The sequence below is a fragment of the Eleutherodactylus coqui genome, chromosome 7, assembly GCF_035609145.1.
Source record: "Eleutherodactylus coqui strain aEleCoq1 chromosome 7, aEleCoq1.hap1, whole genome shotgun sequence".
Lineage (NCBI taxonomy): Eukaryota > Metazoa > Chordata > Amphibia > Anura > Eleutherodactylidae > Eleutherodactylus > Eleutherodactylus coqui.
Genome location: NC_089843.1, coordinates 86,957,255 through 86,978,342, shown reverse-complemented (window position 1 = coordinate 86,978,342; position 21,088 = coordinate 86,957,255). Strand labels below are relative to the sequence as shown.

The following is a 21,088-nucleotide window of genomic DNA, read 5'->3' as shown; positions in this document are numbered from 1 at the left end:
AGCGGGACACAGCTGTTGCCATTAATAGAAGAATACAGCTGTTTTGCATAAGGAAACAGCTGTAGTGTTCTCTGCGCTTACAGCCCACGCCCCGCTGTGAATTTACAGCAGGACACAGCCGGCTGATATCAGCCTGCTCCGCTGATGACAGCTGATTGCTCAATTCTAGCAAGCTAGAATTCAGCGATCAACGACTCGTGCACGAAAACTGCACGATGTCCCTGCATTTAGACAGAACTAGAATGGCTCAAAGGACTGCTCTGAGCAATTTTTGAGTGATTCTCGTTGTGTCTAAAAGGGCCTTTAAAGGAGTTTTTCAGGAAGCGCTGACTGGAAAACCCTTTTAAAGGCTAGGCCATCAATATCAGATTGTTTGGGATCAACACCCTGCTGAAGGAGTCCTGACTGAAGAATGCTGAAATCCCTTCATTATTTAAAACGGCTCTGTGATTGCTTTTGCAAACCCACTGCCGCTCAATACCATTGAAGTGAACCATGGCAGTGAGCTGTAATATCAAACACCGCCACTGTCAAATGAATGGAGCTGTGTCTAGAAAACAATGATGGGAGCACTCAGTGTAATAACATAGCCCCTACAGTCAACTGAATGGAAGGAGTACTAGGAGTTGGACTACCACTGATCTGATGACCTCCCTTAAACACAGGCCATTAAGAAAAAAAATATTCCACAAAGTCTTTTATTAATGTTTGCAAAACATGTAGCAATTTTTTATGTTCAATTTACCGGGAGTCTATCCAATTTTCAACCACCCAAAAGAGTGTTATGTGCATTACAGTGATTTACATGGCATGGTTTTTCTTTACCTTATGTATCTATAAGATTGAATGACTTCCTGTTATCTCCTCTGGGTAGACCACCCAGCATCCTTATAGCTGTATGCTTTGTTCTGCTGTTATTCTTTATGGAGAACCGACTTCCTCCCGGTAGCTCATGTATAACCCTGTGGTTCCTCTATGTCTGACCTCTGCCTTCCAGTCACTTCTGGGGCTGATACTACATAAACACTCATCAGACACCACCAGCCGGTTCTGATATCCTTCAAAAGTCATTGTCTTTGTTCATAGATATCACTGACTGTCCATTATGGCATAGGAGGCAGTTATACATCAGCGACCATTATATGACACTTAAAAGCTATTTGGAGTAAGTTAATATCCTAACCGCAGCAGAGGAAAATGTGTAGGCATGCATAGTTCAGAAGTGCTTCTATTCCCCCATAGAAGTGCAAATATCTTGTAATTGTGAAAGCCCATTAGAAGCATCATTTGGTTAAAAATCTGTTCTGTACTCTTAGAAGTAAGTTTATAGGACATTTTAGGGATTTTATGGGAACTTGTTATTACCTTTGAGTCCCATGAACTACTTAAACATGGGGGAACATGTGAGACCTGGGGAGTATAAAACACCACTCCCTGTTCCCTCAGGTTGGAGCCCCATAACATAGTTTATGGGGCTCAAACGTGATAACAGGTTCCCTTTTTTTCAAGGGTTTCCCTTGGAATTTTGCTGTTGAAGACCTACCTTCAGAATAGGTCATCAATAGTTGATTGACTACTATCGGTTACTTGGGATCCCCACAAATCAGCTGATTGACTGAACCCTGCTGTCAGTGCAGACAGTGCTGGAGGAAGATGGTGCTGTCCATATTACAGCGGCCCGATTTGGTACTGCAGGCAAGACTGCCACTGAATCAGGCCGCTGCAATGTTGACAATGCTATCTGCTTCCAGCACTGTCCACACGTACAGTGGGCCCGGCGATCAACTGATCAGCAGGTATGCAGAGTGGCGGACCCCCGCCAATCAACTATTGATGACGTATCCTGAGGATACGTCATCAATATCAGTTTGTGGGGGTCTGACATCCGGCACTCCTACTGATCAGCTGTTTGAAAGGGGCTGCCTTGTTTAGACCTGTAATATCACATTCATCTGTAACTTGGCTTGTCTGCAATACTTGGCATAGCCGCTTTACAATTAGGTGTGGGGGTGGGTTTGCAGGACAGTACCATGTAAAGGAGGACCATAGGCAGGAATTCCTTATGGTGTGCATGTAGGAATGCCTTTCTGAACCTGGATAACATCCTTCGGATTCTGGAGGCGGGGGTAATAACTCTTTATTGGGTTCCATCTACCTAATGGCTCTTCCATTTTACTCATGAGCTCGTCGGTCACATCTTGCTAATACAGAACGCTCAGCTTATTTTTGGGCTTGCACAGAGATGAGAATCAGAAGTTTAAGCTCTATCTTTTCCAGTCAGTTAAGCCGATCATTGAATTTGTCATCTCTCCTAAACCATTCGCTTGCTGGTTACATTAGAATGGATCTCGGAGGGCTTACTATTGATTTCCTGCTGTAATTTATCCTATCGCTGTCAGGCCCACAATCACGCAGCCATATTTTGTCAGAGGCAGAAGGATGACCTTGGGAAGTGAATGCCGCATCGTCCGCCGCCGCTGAGAGCAGTCATCCTGGAGGCCGCTGCCTTCATTTATATTTCAGACACTGGTGATGATGCATTAATGGAAGAGCCACAAATTAAAGACCTCGTTCACCAGACACATCAATGTCAGGCAGATAATATGTGACGTCTATGTAACAGATACAGGACATTCATTAAGGATGCAAAGTAATAGCCAGCTTAAGGTTAAAGGCCTCCTGCCATTATGGAGCCAGCAGGGATACCATTAACTGAGCCTATTGGGAGTGGTAATAGTGGGTTACAATCATGGACACCGATCATTCTTCATTGTGAAAGAATGTTATGTTGCACATAAATCCTTCTTCCATACTGTATGTTCTGAGGTACTTTCCATGCCAAACATATAGGGGTGTAAGGTAACATCCATGCCTGCAATATCAATATGGAGTTGTCTTCTTCAAACCCTCTGAACCCCATATCTCTTTTTATTCCCCCCCCCCCCCCCCCCACTCACTGCCGGTATTGAAACTGCCTGGAGCAACACTCGTCCAAATGTTTTTTTCCATTTGTGGTTTTCCAGCTGTAAACTATTGATGGCCGATGCACAGGATATCACATCAGTAGCAGATTGTCAGGGTGTGCTGCCTTGGAACCCTTCTGGGTTTCCTGGGTCACTGCACTCATTTATTAAGCTGATTTCTTCAGTAAACAGACAGCTCTGCTCCCAGGCTTGGTATTACATCTAAGTAACCATTGAGGTGAATTGCCTGTAATATCAAGCCCGGCCACCACAGTAAGAATGGAGCTCTCTGCTTCCTACAGAAATCGGCTTAGTATATGAGCAGACTGACCTAGCGAATGGCTGCTAAGAGGGGGTCCTGAGCGTCAGACCCTTGCTGATCTAATGATGACCTATCCTGTGGATAGTCCATCAGTCGTTTAGAATCATACCATAGAATGGTACAGTTGGAAGGGACCTCCAGGGTCATCGGGTCCAACCCCCTGCCCAGTGCAGGATTCACTAAATCATTCCAGACAATTGGTAACCCCTTTAAAGTTCCTTGACTCTCCTGACATTTTGGGCAGGTAGAAGAATTTCTCTGATCCCATTCTATACTACCTTATTGAGGACAAATGGAGCCTAATTATAATAAGCCATTGTGATACATCCAGTGACCCTTTTTACAACTTTCACATATTATTTTCCATTTAATAACTACTGTTTGCCTGAGATCTCGACTCTATTTGTCTCTGCTTGGCAGTGGGTAGTCTCTTCAGAGAATCGCCAGTAAGAATTTATGCCATTTGGATGATCCCCTGCACTGACTAGTTAGATTGGGAACCAATACATCTTATAGAGTGGTGCTGGTTGACGCTTTCACATTTTGTGAAGATGAGTTCCCATTCGAATACAGTAAGTTTGTTTTTAACAAAGTATCCAGATTACAATATTATACATATATCTTGTAATCTATAGGGTATAGCAACAGCCAATATATAACCCTGAAAGTTATCCTCTTTCCAGCACATAAGTGCCCAACAGTCATTCCAAGACTTATGGCTCCTGTGCTTTAAGGCCTAGTGCCCACGGCCGGGACTGGCTCCGCAAGCGTAATTCCGCAGCGGAGTCCGTCACAGCGCCCCCCCCAGAGACCCCATACTCGCCTCTGGATCTGCTGCCAGGTGTCCCGCATCCCGTGACAGCGTGCTTGCGCAGTACAGTGCATGACTCGCTGGCAGCGTCATATGACACGCCCACAGCGTCATATGACGCGAACGTCGGTGGGCGGGGAAGCGGTTTCGCGCTATCTTCCGCTGTGCTACAGTGGAAGATAGCGTGACGGACGGCTTTCATTGACTGCAATGGAAGCTGTCCGCACGTACGCCTGTGGCAAATAGAGCATGCCGCGGGTGATTATGGGTGATTTCATGGGGCGGAATTCCACACCGTGAGTATTGCGCTATTAGGTTCAATAGAACCTAATAACTGCGGGGCGATGCCGCAGATTTCTGCCGTGTGACACGCTGCGGAAATCCGCCTGTGGGATTTAGGCCTTACACAGGACCGATAATGGTAGGTAAATAGAGGTGGAACGAGTCAGAATCTCTTCCAGCCATCCGCCTCTGTTCACTGTAGACAGTCGTTTAAAGATGACGCGTTACACTGAACAAGTTGTCACAAATAAGTCGCTTCACTTCAGTGACCTGAAGCAACTAATGAGCGAATTCTCCCTCCGTACCCTTTCTGGTCCCATGTGTACACGGGACAACTAGCGCTAAAAATCACCACATGTAAAGACCCTTATTCTAAAGTAGATCAAAATCTACAAAACGCTTGTTTGCCGAGTGGAATTGAACAATGAACGATTGTATTAGTCGATCAATTGTACACCATCTAGAAATAAGTCCTCTATCTTCAAAGTCTTGATCCAATAGTCGCTAGTAGTTGACTCAGTATGGTGCCATTATACATATAATGGTTCAGATGAAAGATCTGTCATCCGTCGCCTGGTGTTATTGAACATGTAAGGCCAGTTTAAATGACTGTAATGGCCAAAATGGACTAAAATGTGTATGGTTGTATTGGCAAAACAATTTGCCAGGCAATTCTTTGACTATTATTCAAACATCAACCTATCGCTGTCTAATGCGTATGCCCTCCTTAACCCTTTGCAATTCAATTTGGGATTCAGGGTTTCCTAGGGGGCTTTCTCTTTCTGCCATTTTACAATGGCGCCATCTGCTGGCTAGAGCCAGTTCTGTAGTATGTGACATGCTGGAGAGGCCCCTGACAACAGAGCAGCCAGTAATATATAGTAAGAATACCCTGCCGGACGTCTTTCGACATTGGAGCTGTACAAGCTTCAATCAGAATGTTGGAAGACATCAGACAGTTAATTGGAAAGGGTTAAGTTTGAGGTATCTAAAGATACTGATGTAGCATAGGGTTATAGTCCGTTGTACTTCAGACATATCTTCCCTTGATCATTTCAGTACATGTATTCAAATGGCTATACCTGGACAGAAAGTCTGCTTTAATGGGGTATTCTGGCTCGGTTACTGTTTTTTCACATTTTCAGCTATCTACTGGATCCGACCTTTAGGATCTTCGTGAATCACCAGAATCGGTGCTCAATGAATGGAGCAGTTCATCAAACACCCATCTATCTCCTCTAGGTCCATGAAGTTTGACTCAGAGCTCAGCTTCGAGTCACGGAGGCGGGCCGTACCGGCTTCTCCCTGCCCGCATAATGTAGACTGAAAGCCCTCTTGTTTATAGGAAAAGACCTGTCACTGCGCATGCTGTGGGCAGGGAGGATTCGGCACGGCCCGCCTCCATGACTCGAAGCTCGGCTTTGGAGTCAGACTTCATGAATCTGGTGTCAGAATCCCTTTAAGTGAATGTCCATCTTTTGAAATCCCATGTAGTTTTTAGGTTCTGTGCTGATTTAATATAATTTAATATCATAGATCTAAATATACACCATGGAAAAATATCATCTCACCAATAGGTTTTGTCTGTTCTGGGTTGTGTTTTTTGTGGTCACCCTTGTGGCCTCCATTAATCACAATGAAAGTGACAGTGTTTGGCTCTCCTGCCGTATTCTGCTTTCATGGTAATACAGGAAGAGGCCAAGAAAAGCCGGTCACAGACATTCCTTTTTATTGCGGCATTGCTGAAATTGACCATTGGCACACACTGTTGGCATACCACCCTTTAGGGATGTAGGTTAAATATCATGACTATGAAAAAAGTCATCAGCAGCCATGTCCATGTCTAATTTTAGCAAGTTTCTCGGTATTTATATGGATTGTGTGGTGATTTTTTTTTTTTTGGCTTTGTGTCAATTTGTTTGGCTTGAGAATATTTGTGTGTTTTTTGTATTTCATAGAAAGAAAAGCTTCGTCTCTCCTCACCTGTATTTGTGTTGGCCATGAAATTATAATTTGAAAGTATATTTTCCTGGAGTTTGCATCGCACAGTTCCTCTGTTATTTCTTTATGAAAAAATAGACAAGTGGGCATTACCATTCCCGATGTCAATAGGATGCGACTCTGTACAGTCTGAGACTGTCGGCTTTGGATGGACTCTAAAGACTCTAAGCATTCGTTTGCACCAAACGATTTATTGTTTGGACAAGTGAACAATGTCTGAGTTCGCTCGAGCACTCTGTTTATATCGGTAGATACACTGTTGGCTCGTTCAAACAATAAATCGGTCACATTCACTGAATAAGTGATGAGAATTACTGAATGATGTGTATTAAAACCGAATGATTAGTGAACAAGGCAAATATTTTTATGACCACATAACATAGACTCATAGACTGGTAGAGTTGGAAGGGACCTCCAGGGTCATCGGGTCCAACCCCCTGCTCAGTGCAGGATTCACTAAATCATCCCAGATGTCTGTCCAGCCTTTGTTTGAACACTTCCGTTGAAGGAGAACTCGACTACCTCCTATTAAAAAAAAAAAACTAAACGGTTTTTATGAACTTTTAATATTTTTCTTATTTTTATAATATGTTAAAAAAAACTTTATTAGATCTGTCTCTACACTTTCATTCAGTTCCCTCAGGGGACTTAATATTGCAATCATTTGATTGTTTGTACCATATCCTGCAATACTGCTTTCATGTATAACAGCCTAGAGAACATTCAGTAGGCTCTGGGCTGCCATGGTAGCCCATCGGCACCCTGCAATCGTGTTGTGGTAGATGCCGATAGGGCGCGGAAGCAAACACTCCACACACCTCTCCCTGACTGTTCAGACGTGCGGTCAGCTTTCAATGTGGCATCTGAGAAGTTAACTGCTGCGATCTGAGCTAACTCTGATCGTGACAGTTACCGGCGGCTGTAAGCTAAAAAACAGGTGAAGGCTGCAGAGTATGGGGCAGAGTTGGCTCCCGAGCCCGCTCCATACACGCTTCAGGTCGACAAGACATTTACAGTCATTCGGCATTCCTGAAGTGTTAAATTGACATAGTCAGTGAGCGTCACTATTTCCTTAGTTACAGAATACTCATTGAAGAAGTATTCTAACAGGAGATGTTTATGGAGTATCTGTAGGATATGCACTTAATGTTGGATACTTTGGGGATCGAGCAGTGAGACTCCCAAGGATCAGAGAATGATGGTCCTACGCTGTTCTTTTACGTTTGCCAGAACCCAGACTCTCACTGGAGGATGGGTGGAGGAGAATATCTTGCACGTTCCATTCTCATTTTATGATGTTAGCTGTTTAACATCGCGTGGTTCTTGTGTTTAAATGGCCCACGGTCATTAATGCCCTGTGACTACTCACAGTCAACCACTGGGTAATCTCATTTATTCTGCTATTTGTGAGCTAGTCAGCAGCATGTCTCCTAGATTAAATAGGAAAGGAGTTTTATAGCACATTGATCTTTTGGACACACAGTAATATACTTGCTAATTCACAAACCTGTTATCAGTTGAAAACCATAATTTACTAAAGATTTTATTTTTGCCCCTCCAGTGAAAAGGAAGAAAAGCGGCACGAAAGCTGAGCCTAAAGGTACAGTAACCAAAGTAACGGGAAAGAAAATAACAAAAATAATTGGTCTGGGGAAGAAGAAACCAAGTACAGATGAGCAGACCTCATCGGCAGAAGAAGATGTTCCAACATGTGGTAAGAAGTGTAGAATATATCGAATAAAAATTATATATGTGTGTAGATCTGAGTGACAAATAACTATAATACATAACCCCTAATTATAGGCAACATACAGAATGGTGTCCAAATAACCGAGCCCTACAGAATGTTGGCCCAATAAAACTACTATACTATACAGTTTTTCCACCGCCGTACACTGCAAAAAGTGCCTCACTTTACAATAAAGAATTTTATGTTCTAAGTACATTGGTAATAGGAAGGCGTAATCGCATCATATGGTCTAAACTGCTTTATTTCTTGCTCATTAAGGTTACCTAAATGTCCTTAGCAACAACCGGTGGAGGGAACGATGGTGCCGGGTGAAGGACAATAAACTGATCTTTCATAAAGACAGGACAGATCTTAAGACACACATAGTCTCCATACCTCTGAGAGGATGTGAAGTCATCCCAGGCCTGGACTCCAAGCATCCTTTGACATTCCGTCTTCTCCGTAATGGCCAGGAGGTGGCCGTGCTAGAGGTATGGCTATCTATATATTCCAGATTACATGGTGGCAATCCTAAAGATTGAAAAAATATGGCGTTCAGTTCAATGTGGGCAGTTTTTCTCAGTTGTGACTGATTTTTCAGAAAACCAAGTGCTATGTTTTTTGAGGAATATGACACACGTGACAGACTCGGACACCATCCAGAGAGTCCTCAGTCTTAGTTAATGTTCCCACATGTTAGAATATATCTTTTGTATGACCGAGTGACATTATATCTGAGAATACACCGTAAAACAAAGTCAGCACATCCATCAATTGTGATGGTGCATGTAAGCCATGGCTGCAACAAATACAGTATCAGAAACGCCTGCGTCACTACACATACATGCTTAGTATCTGAATAACATTGCACAACTGTTTGTACTAACCACATGAAAGTGCAAAGTGTTTAGCACACATTGTGTTCAAAACACGTGGGCCCATCTGCCCTGTATAAATGTAATGTGCCAAGGTTGCAGTACTAGATAACTGTGTATACATTCAATGGCATAAAACAGGAGATAATAGGACAAGAGAAGCATTTGAGTATACTGCTTACTATAAGCCACACGGCTGCACTCAATGCCAAGCAGCAGTTGCAGAAGCAAATGCAATTTTTAGGTTGCAGAACAGAAGAGATAAAAAATAGTTATCCAAATTAAATATTATCCCTCTATAAATCCCTTGTAAGTCCTGATGTTAAATATAAGGGTACATTTTGGGTTTCACTCTTCAATTAGAGGTATCTTATAATAAACGGCTTGAAATATTGGTCTTGTGCAGTCAATATAAGGAAAGGAACCTGGCACATAATGTATTGAGTATGCGCAGAGGACTAGGAACATCTAGGGTTTTTCGCAGTAAGTGTAGTCAGACTTCTGAATCCCTCAAGAGGTAGTAATGGCAGGTGCGGTGACCTAAAATTAGGACTGGATATTATCTCTCTACTAATTAAACTGATATTTCTGCTCCTAAGGCTTCATCTTCTGAAAATATGGGCAGGTGGATAGGAATCTTACTGGCAGAAACAGGTTCTTCTACGGATCCCGGAGCTCTGCATTACGACTACATTGATGTGGACACCACAGCCAATGTAATCCAGACAGCGAAGCAGTCTTTCTGGTAAGAGGGTCGGTGATGTAGAGATGCAGAATAGCCCAACGAAGGGTGAGAGTAAGATGGACTGAGGAAATTCTTGGCCTGATGTAACCAGTGCCAATCAATGAGCATGTGAATCGGTGCTGCTTTACCCCTAGCTTACACAAATTGAGAATCTCTTATGAGGATGAACTTCCGTAGCTCCGATCGTTGTCCCCTGTAGGATGGCTGTGCATCTAGCTGATCAGTGAGCAAATCAACAATCAGCTGATGAATGAGCAGTATGTCTTTTGCATGGTCCTATGATCAGGTAAAGGAACGGTCCTTCATGCACGATAATTGGACTGTGTAAAAGGGTCTTAAGCTGCTTTGTGGTTGGCGTTTGTTACAGCGTATCAGTGTAGATCTACTCTATAGGCTTGTGGATGATCTTGTTTAAACTGTTGTGTGAGCAGGACTAGATCTGTACAAGCTAACTAGAAGTGTTAGCATTCACTGACAGCAAGTGGAGATCTTGAAACTTGCAAACAGATCGCACTGTGTTTTGTGCCTGTGGATCACATTTCGTTTTTTTTTTCACCTAAATTGCCCTCCCATATATCAAAGCTAAAGTTAAACATCTTTGTTTTCTGGGGAGTTGCCAAGTACCTTAATTATCCATTACGGGATCTCCTAATGTCCTTTCACATTACTTTGCAGATGATGTGTTTACATATAAACTCCCTTTTCTGTCCTGTTAAATTAACTGTACTTCAGTCGACCAGGTCAAAACTGCAGTTTGGCTTCTCTTCTTTTTTTTCTGTGTCCCACTGATTTCATTTCAAGAGCATAAAGACAAATGTGCTCGTCATCCCTGATTATTCATCTCCTTGTTACTAAAAACCTGATTAGTCTTTGTGCTTGTTCTCTTCTGTAGAGCGCCCCTGGTGGTGCTCAGTAAAGCTGCAAATGGAGCAATGACATTTTTTTTTTTTTTAAACTCTGGTCTTGCCCTGGAAGCTGTAGCCCATCCAAAGCTATGATCTAAGACACTTTGGCTCCAGATATTTAAATGACAGCAGCTTTTGTTTCCTATAGTGTTGTAGAATGTATTTTGTGTGCGGATGTACAGTATATATAAAATCTTAGCAATGGAAGCTGTGATTCATAGCATTTACACACAAGGCTTAGTGATAATAAAATACACTATGTGCAACTTCCCAAAGTGCAGCTTGGCATATTGGTTCCAAACCTGAATCATTCCCTGGTGTAGATGTGGGGAGGAGAAGCTACAATAGATGACCGATTATTAATGCATTAAAGTCCTACTCCCAATATAAGGTCACATTGGGTCCTCTCCACATGCTGCACCCCGTATAATAGTCCGGGATTGTCACTGGCACAGACCAATTTCTTGCATCATTCTTCAGCCCTAAAAGAAATTTGAGTGCAAGCAAATTGTAAATATGTGCAGTATCTGTTACCCTGTGGAATAATCTACTACAGGCTTACCCACATTCACATGGCCGGGTGTGGCGTACATACACCACAGCCCCGGTATTCATTCGGTTAGGAGAAATGCTCAAAATAGGTTCTATTATTTAAATGGCCTAGTTTAGTAGCGCTAGCTGCTGCTAAGCTCCCCCCCTTTGCCGGCAACTCCCATAGAAGCCTATGGAAGCCACCAGCTGATCGTGGCGGAAAGAACGGGCATAGACCTATCTTTTCCAGCCGCGTCAAAACATTGTCCGCCGTATTTGGCTGCTGATGTCCTATATTCGCTGGCCGGATGTTTTTACGTGGCTGCTAATCGCCCATGTGAATGAATGCATTGAAATCCAATACTTCACACGGTCGTGAAGACAACGTTTTATCACGGCAAAATAGTCGCGTTAAAACACTCCTGTGAACAAGGCCTCAGGCTGTGGTCACATCTGCATTGTGACTTCGTTTTTTTCACCCCTTCCTGCATTTCGACATGCATGCGAGTGATGGTTATCGTGCGGAGTACGGAAGCTGTGACCATATGATCACCCATTGAAAGATGCTGTGCTTGGAAGCCGTCCTTCAGTACCAATATACAGGACTGGAGAAAATTCAGATCTGCTCCATCTAACCTTTTGTGTACAATCATCATTTCAGAGGGGGCTCCCTTTGTCACCCCTCATGGCCTTCATCTGGTTTTATACAGCTTTAATACTGTCAATCTGGTGCCTAAAACTAAAAAAGTCGTCAGAGCTGTTCAGTATAATATCTCACATACATAGCCAGCATTATATGCCCCAAATATGGTCACGTATTTGCAGGAAGAAGCAACACTGTGTAGTACTGCCACCTACTGCCAAATACTTATGTCTCCTCTAAGGCAGTAAAGTTTGGGAGTCGCGTACTCTGTAAGAGGAGGTAGAGGCATCGGGTTGTAAATGTGGGAGGAAAGAACTGGATGGTAAAGTGATGTTGTTTTAACGAGACGTCTTCCCCTCTGCATTTTCTTTCCTCCAGTTTCATGAACAGAAGAGTGATATCTACTAATCCCTATCGTGAAGCCCCCACCAATGGCTACTCATGTCCCAGCGGAGTGGCTCTTCACTACGATGATGTCCCGTGTATTAATGGATTGGTAAGGAAGATCTACAATAAATGGCTGTTGACAACCACTAAACATTTGTCACTCTTTCAGCTGGCTTTTGGGAAGTGAATTTATTACACACATATAGTCTTTATTTACTAGTTGCATCTTAAATGAGCATAAAGAAACCAGAGAGTGCAAGTATCGACTTCTTTTCATCATTTTTCCAATATTTTTCGATAGCAAGTCTACGGCAATGATCTTGCTGCCAAAAAATACTGCTGCAACAATGCAGACCAGGTCATTGATATACAGTGTTTCCTTTAAAATAGGTCCTACCCCGATAGTAAGACCTATCAGGTTTTCGGGGGAGGGTTGAAATATAAGGCCTCCCCCAAAAATAGGACCTATCTTGGGTGCCCCACAAAAAAAAACAAAAACCTCACACGGTCCGTGGTGGTGGTCCCCGGCCACGCGGTATCCTTCTCCGTTCCACAGCTGCCTTCTGCAGGTGACGGGGGTTTGAATACCCCACCTCCAACAAAGCGGGCGATGTGATTGGCTAATTGAGCGCTGGCAGTCAATCACAGCCATTCAATGAATGACATCCCCCCGAAAATAAGACAATGTGCCCTTTCTTGGGGGAAAAAATATCAGACAGTGTCTTATTTTCAGGGAAACGCGGTACTTTGTGATTTAGATTAATTAAGTTTTTGAGTGCACGACATGCTACATTAAATGGTACCATTGAAAAATACAACTTGTCCTGCAAAAAATAAGCACTCAGACAGCTAAGTTGATGGATAAATAAGACTAATGGTTTTATGAAAGCGGGGCGAGAAAACCGAAAGTGGAGAAAAAAAGGCCATGTTTTTAAGGGTTATAGGCTTTCTCTTTATGCCCCATTACCCCTTAAGGGTAGCTCTGCCATGCCTTATGACAGCGATCATAGGCATAGTGCTGCAAGTCCCTCAGAGGGATTCAAATAGTGTAAAAAAAAGAAAAGAAAAATGTTAAAAAAAATAAAAATGTTTTCTAACATTAGCATAAAAAAAGGTAAAAAAAATTAAAACCCCACATATTGGGTATTGACGCGTCCGGAACGACGTGTACAAAAAGTTGAACACGCTTTTTATTTTGTACAACAAAAAGCGTAAAAAAAAAAACGCTAAAAAACAGAGGCAAAATGCTATATTTTAGCATTTTGCCTCACAAAAAAATGCAATAAAAGTAATCAAAAAAGCCGTACATTCCCCAAAATGGTACCAGTAAAAACTACAGCTTGTCTCGCAAAAAATAAGCCCTTATAGAGCTCCGTACATAGAAAAATAAAAAAGTTACAGGACTTTGAATGCAGCTATAGAGAAAAAAAAAAATTCCAAAAAAAAGGATTTTTATTGCAAAAAAGTGTAAAAACCTAAAAAGAATTTTGGTATCGTTGTAACCGTACCGACCCGCAGAAAAAATGTAGTGTGTCATTTATGCTGCATGATTAACGCTGTAAAAAAAAAAAAATAATAATCTATGCCAGAATTGATGCGTTTTCTCTCCCTGTTATCATAAAAAAATAATAAAAGTTTTACGATATTGTCTATGTACCCAAAAGTGCCACCAATAAAAACTACAGATCGCCATGCAAAAAACAAGCCCTTCTACGGCCGCGTTGACGGTAAAATAAAAAAGTTATGGCTTTTGATAAATGGAGATGGAAAAAATACCAAAAATCGCTTGGTCCTCAACGCCAAAATAGGCCATGTCATTAAGAGGTTAAAATGCTCATTTTTGGGCACACCAGGTCCGTGACTACATGCACTGGGTGCAATGATAGATATCACTCACTATTTCTCTTTTGTCCACAGTTTCCTTTTCTCTCCTTAGTATTAGTAAATGCCATTCTTCTTTGCAGACAATATGGCTTTGTGCACTTGTTTGTCCCTTGTTTTTCTCCCCCTTTTCCCCCATTGCTTTCTGTTCTTTCCATGTTCCCCTACCTAATAGTGAAGCTATGTGTATTTCCAGTGGATGCCGGACGAGGATTATTCTAACCGGCACAAGGGCGAAGAGGTGCACTATGATGATCCAGATGTGTACGATAACTTACCATCTCCAAAAATCTTTGCACGCAACCCGTCAGCTGACAAAAAGCCCAATAGGTTTTCCTCTGAGAAACTTTCTCCTAACCACTACAAATCTCCTGTCTCATCCAGTCTGTCCTCTCAGTCTGTCACTAACAACTCTCCTACTCTGGGGAGGGCGTCTGCCGGCTCCTCTTCTCAGGTACTACAGCTTTCTTATATTTTCTTTAAGAAGTAGGGATTGTCCCGAGCAGAGAACTCATTGAAAAGTAGCATCCCAGTAGTGTGAAGAATGGAAGTGACTAATTGTTATCATGTCCAGATGTATAAAAAGCAGCCGGCGTGTTCAGTATTTGTGCCTTAAAGGTGTATTCGCTAGTGCATATACCCATCGGTGGGCAAAACCATATATAGCTGCTCATGAACCAAAATAATAAGAAAGCCGAGCCATGACCTCAGATTATTGGCTTAACGATGTCTAATTAGATCCTTGTGAAAGCCATGTAATTTTCTCCATATCCCTTAATATCTTCCAATTCATTACCACTTACATAAATCCATTAAAAGCCCTCTAATCGGATGTCTTTTCCCTCCTCAATGTTTCATCTACTGCAGATTGATATTTTACTGTTTAACTACATTATCCTTCACTGAAGGTTATTAAATGATGTCCTGATCCTCTGATCGCTCAGCTAATAGACTAGATTCAGACAGCGCGTCTGACCAACATTCTTCATGCATTTAGTACAAAGTTTGCATAAGCCAAACCCGGATGTGAAGAGTTCAACAGCATTTTAGTTTAAGAATACTGAATATGTGGAATGTTTTAAAAGTGAAGTTTTCTTAAAAATTAATGTATTCACTTACCGGTAATTTTGTTTCTCCTCTGCAGCTCAAGAGCAAGAAACCTCCTTCAGCATCTAATGGGATTGCATCAAAATCCAGAATCGTAACCAGCCTGCAAAGGAAGCCAACCCCTACTAGCACTGTCAAGCGCAATAACTCCAGTAAGCAAAGCATTCATTGGCATCTGCTGCTGTTCAGTGGCATTTTGTCATTGTAAATGGTGCTCCTAGAAGATAATCTGTAATATTCACCTGTTGTTACATTTTACATCAGATATGTGCAACTGTAGCAAAGTTTAACTTGACTCTGATAACTTTCCATGTCAAGTTCTTCTCTTCTTCCATTGAACACTATCAATATCTTAACTAGAGATGAGTGAGTATACTCGCTAAGGCACATTACTCGAACGCCGGCCCCGTTCGTCTCTAAAGATTCGGGGGCCGGCGGGGAGCGGCAGGGGAGAGCGGGGAGGAACGGGGCGGAGATCTCTCTCTCCCCCCCCCCCCCCCCCCCCGCTCCGCCCTGCTCCCCGCCGCAACTCAACTGTTACCGGCGCAGGCCCCCGAATCTTTAGAGACGAGTGGGGAGATACTCTGCTAAGGCACTACTCGCTCGAGTAATGTGCCTTAGCGAGTATACTCGCTCATCTCTAATCTTAACACAACAGTTGAAAGGGAAGATAAACTAGAGCACAAAAAGTTATCACAAATCTTTGCCACATCTCTAAACATTAGCTACATAAAATTTTAGCAACTTTGCAAATACACTACTTCTTTTTAGATAGACTTACAGTCTGTATTTGGGTGCTTCCACACAAATAACACATTTCCTCAATACACAGCTATAGACACAAAGTTCTTCACCCAAATCCACATGTATACATATGGTTTAGGAGCAGGAATCCATAGCAACAGATTTAGCTATGTCTTAAGGTGCATATTGTGGAGAACTCCTCAAACCAAGAAGATCAATGAAGACTTTAGCTTTGGTGGATGGAGCTGAAGTCAAAGGGGTTACAGAACGTTTTGTTACTTTTTGTTTTAGTACTTTCTGTAACTAGTTCTACAAAACTTTATCATTGTGTAGCACTTTTTCTATTCAAGTTAGGCCACCTGCAGATGGGTGGAAATCCCACCGCGGAATTTCCACCCCTGGAAGCTGCCATAGGATTGCGTTAACAAACGCAATTCTAGGCAGACGGCCACGATTTGGCCACGCAAAATCTTGCGCAGCAGGCTTTATTTCTGTGCGGGGCTCCATAGACCCGCACAGAAATGTCACCCGCCGGCTGCGCTCTGCGCATGCGCCGGCAGCCGGTACATGAAAGAGCCGGGGCCGCAGGAGCAGGTGAGAGACCCGCTGCTCTCTGCAGACGCTCAGGTCGGGTCCCGCTGCGAGAATTCTCGCAGCCGGATCCGACCCGGCCGTCTGCAGGCAGCCTTAGATGTTGTAAAAATGTTATTAAATAGGTATTCCCACCTAGGACTGTTATGGCATATCTATGGGATGTGCTATAAACCTCTGATCACTCCAGGTCACAGAGGTAGGACCTGCACCTATATAAAGTTGAGTGGGAGTTAGACAGACATTGTAGCACAGCAAGCCACACTGTTTTCGTAGCACAGGAATTGTAATGCCTATAGGAAGGCACAGAGGGAGCATTGCCGTATAGTGTCACCTGCATGTATATAAGGCAGGATATTCGTATTCTTTATTCCTGTCAGTGCTCAAGTGCTAAACGTCACCCCTTTATGTACTGTAGTAGTGATGCCACTTTCTTGGATATACAGATGCAGACCAGTATAAATACGGGAAGAACAGAGTGGAGGCTGATGCGAAGAAACTACAGCAGAAGGAGGATGAACTAATGAAAAAGAAAGAAGCTCTGAGGAACAGACTGGCCCAACTCCGAAAAGAGAAGCGCGATACTAAAGCAGCTATCGAAGCTAATGCAGGTACGGACCATAATAGTGTGTCATTCCCAGAGAATTGGCTCATATTCCGCATCCAAATCTGCAGGCAGACCTGCTGGTTTTGGTGTGAAACAATTCCACTCATGTGAAACAACTATTATGGGACTTATGATCAGCAGAGGCCCAGCTCTGACCTGCTTCCCTACACATGGTAAGAGTATATTCACACGGACGAGTGTGATGTGGGCCAGTGAAAAACTAAGGCCTCATGTCCACGGGGAAAATCAGGCCCGCCGCGGATTCTCCATGCAGAATCCCGCAGAGGGTCCCTCCTTTCCCGCGGACATGAGGCTAAAAAGATTAAACTTACCTGTCCGGACGCTGCAGATCTTCCCTCCGTCGTGGCCGGATCTTCTTTCTTCGGGCCAGCGGATGTGCTCAGCACGCCGACAGCGTGCTGCGCGCATGTGCCGAGCACTCCATTTTTTTTTTTCTTAACTCCTGCTCTTCCGCGCCAGAGAGCAGCAATTCAGGTACGGGTGTTCCGCGGATCCAGACTGCTTCCATAGGCTTCAGTAGAAGCCTGCGGGAGCCGTCCCCACGGGAGACCCGCACTAAAAATGGAGCATGCTGCGGGTGTTTTCCCGCAGACGCAATCTGCACCTGAAGGGAAAATGACATCCGCAGGTATTTAACTACTTGCGGATGTCCAATGCATCCCTATGGGGCGCGGATCACGCTGTGGGAAAAACGCTGCAGATTTTAAATCACATTTTAGCCGTGGACATGAGGCCTTAGTCTTTTACATGTGATTTTTTTTTTGCAATAGAAAATGCGCAATATGCATCAGATTTACATCCGTTTTTCATTCACGTGGAAAAAAAAATCACATGGGGTTCTAGTAGTAAAATGCTTTAAAAAATGATTCACTTGCATGGCAAGTCTGATCCATTTTTTAATGCTTTCTTAAAAAATAATGAGCGATTCTTGAACAAGAAGCACTCAAAAATAGAACATGCAGTAATTCTTCAAACCCTGGCTGTCATTCCTAGTGAAATATTGCTTGTATTTTTTTCCCATAAGAGCTCTTTACATCTCGAAATCGGACAGAACTTGCACAGGAACATCACTTGTGTGAATACACTGTAATATCATCTTTCCGTAACTACAACTACCTCTAGGGGAAACTCTGCAGATTTTGTACAGCTCCCATGGAGATCAATAGTAGCTGTATAAATCCATGTGTAGTGTGCTCCCCCTAGTGGCTGCTTCCGGCAGCCAGTGTTTCATTTACTGTATAAAGGGATGCAGGGATTTAGAGCACCACATTTTATAAAACTTTTATTATGTATTTTGCAATACAAGTTTATGGACACGAGGGGTTAATGCTTCTGGAAAAAATATAATTTTTATCAACTTCAGAGGCTATGGATCAGTTGAGGCCACTTTTTTTTTTACTAAGATGCATTTATTTTGAATTAACAATTTTTTTGCAGTTGATTAAAAGTTTTGCCCCATTTGGCTTCAGTCGCTTCTGCATGTCACTGAATGTAGCAAGTTGCAGACTAACTTTCAATAGATTTGTCAGTGAGGTGAAAAATATCCTTTCCTCTCTCTCCTCTGCTTCACCTTCTCAGCTCATTTATGCCCATAACAGAGTTTATCCTTGTTGTGGTCATCAATCAGCTGATAAGAACATTCAGGCCTCATGTCCACGGGGAAAATCGGGCCCGCTACGGATTCTACATGTAGAATCTGCAGCGGGTCCCTCCTGCCCCGCGGACATGAGCGCTGAAAATACAAATAAATCAGAATAAACTCACCTCCCATCCGCTCCGTTTCTTCTCTTCGCGGCGGCGTCATCTTCTCTCGTCGCGGCCGGATCTTCATTCTTTGGCTCGGCGGATGTGCATGATGACGTCGGTGACGTGCCCCGCGCATGCGCCGGTCCGAAGCAAAATGATCCGGCCGCGTCGGAGAGAAGATGGCGCGGCACCGAAGAGAAGAACCGGAGCGGGTAAGTAAAATATGATTTTTGTGTCCCGCGGATCCGGACGGCTTCCATAGGCTTCAATAGAAGCCCGCGGGAGCCGTCCCCGCGGGAGACCCGCATGAAAATGGAGCATGGTCCAGATTTTTTCATGCTCCATTTTTTTTAAAATCACTTTTATTGACGATCCACGGGTATTTATCTACCCGCGGGTGGTCAATGCATCCCTATGGGGTGCGGATCCGCGCGCGGGAGAAGAGTTAAAATCCGCTGCGGATTTTAATTCTTATTTTCCCGTGGACATGAGCCCTCAGGGGAGGAGAGATAAAAACCAGATGTCAGTCAGGCTTCACTGACAGATGTATTAAAAGTCTGCCTGTAGTTTACTCTACAGGGGTCCCTCAGAATTACCCTAATTGGCTCCAGCATGGCCACTGTATGTTGAAAATATATCTTGAAGCCAGAACTCTACAGAAAACTGTTAATTGGCTCAGCAAACCCTTACATTTAAAAGTAAGAAAGAGCTGCAGGAAGATGTAAATCCTTTTTTTAAGGAGAAGCGAGGAGCTTCTTCAGGCTCGAATACAGAACACTGTGTGACAGGAAAATAGCAGAAGCCACCCTTAGGCCTCCCTCACACAGGGCGTTTTATACAGCGTTTAGCGCTGCCTTTTCAGCCCAGCGCTAAACACTGTACAACACTCCCATTCATTTCAATGGAGCTGCTCACACAGGGCTGAAAACGCAGCGCCTCCCAACGCTGCGCTTTGACAGCGATGCATGTTCTATTTTTGGGCGTTTTCAGCCCTGCGTCGCCCATTGAAATGAATGGCCAGCGGTTTTAGCACTGCTGAAAACGCAGCAACACTTGGTGCCGCGTTTTTGGCAGCGTTAAACCGCTTACCGATTTTCATGGGGAGGGCTTGTAATAGAAGCCCTACCCCCAAAATCAGTCCCAGCTCGGTAGAGAAAAAAAAAAGCAATACTCACCTAGCCGCTGCAGGCCGGGTTGGGGCCGCTGGTTTCTGCCGCTTATTCGGGCTTCCCCTGCACTCATAAGTCTATTGCCATAGGCCAGGTTTGAGAACCCCGCCTCCAGCAATAGAGTGCTGTGATTGGTTGTCGGCACTGGCTCGATGCCCAATCACAGCCCTTCATTGACTGTCTCAGCCAATCAGAGCTTGCTACCACTATAGTAAACTAAGCCTAGTGGTAGAATCGTTACTTACACCTGTTTTCAAAACTTATTTTCCCATGACTGCTTGTGGTTTCAAACAAATTCCCGTGCCATATGTAAAACACACAGACCAGCCCAGTAGGCGGGCCAGACCAGCTCTCTTGCATTAAAGAAGTTTTGCCACACCGCTCACCGGCGCAAGCACAAATGAGCACTCCCTTTTGTGGACAGAAGCACTGCGGTCATCTGCACATTCGCCTTTCAACAGCGCCATTCGATGTTGAGGCACAGCGTTGATGGCGTAGGAGAAAAGAGGCAATCCAGCCTGCCCACCAGACTGGACTGTGTGCTTTACATATGCAAACAATTGGTTTTGAAAACTGGTGTAATTAATGATTCTACCACTGGGCTTCATTTACTAAAGTAAAAATGGATGACAGGTTCCCTTTAAAGAGATAGTCACCATCTGTTTTGTCATTATCTTATGCACCCCTACAGTCACTCTGATCACGCGATATGTCTGCTATATGGATCCGTGCAGTAGTTTTGGAGAAACTTGCATTCTATCAGTAGCAGCACATGCATAGAGGACTACTAAAAGTAATCTTAGATCTTCATGAGCTGCAGGCTAGCCACACCTACCCTACCCATCATTCAATGATTGACTTCTGTCTCCCTATTACTGTGCATAGAGAGGGAGCTGCCAATCATTGCTGGAGGCTGGGGTGGGCGTGGTTAGCCTTCAAATCATTAATATCCAGGACTACTTCTGTGTTTAACTGCTACTAATATAAAATGCACGTTTCTCCAAAACTTCTGCACAGATCCAGACATA

General features: G+C 43.6%; 1 protein-coding gene across 4 annotated transcripts in view; it reads left to right on the top strand.

Moving 5' to 3' along the window:
- The window catches only part of AFAP1 (actin filament associated protein 1), a 137,974-nt gene that overhangs the window by 93,947 nt on the left and 22,939 nt on the right, over positions 1-21,088 (top strand). For 3 of the 4 annotated variants that reach the window (XM_066573328.1, XM_066573327.1, XM_066573329.1), the window contains exons 9-15: positions 7,941-8,093; positions 8,388-8,599; positions 9,583-9,728; positions 12,186-12,303; positions 14,272-14,529; positions 15,220-15,334; positions 16,964-17,128. In XM_066573328.1, the coding sequence (XP_066429425.1) occupies positions 7,941-8,093; positions 8,388-8,599; positions 9,583-9,728; positions 12,186-12,303; positions 14,272-14,529; positions 15,220-15,334; positions 16,964-17,128 (1,167 nt within the window). The remainder of the gene's footprint in view (positions 1-7,940; positions 8,094-8,387; positions 8,600-9,582; positions 9,729-12,185; positions 12,304-14,271; positions 14,530-15,219; positions 15,335-16,963; positions 17,129-21,088) is intronic. The other variant, XM_066573330.1, reaches the window with a different exon arrangement.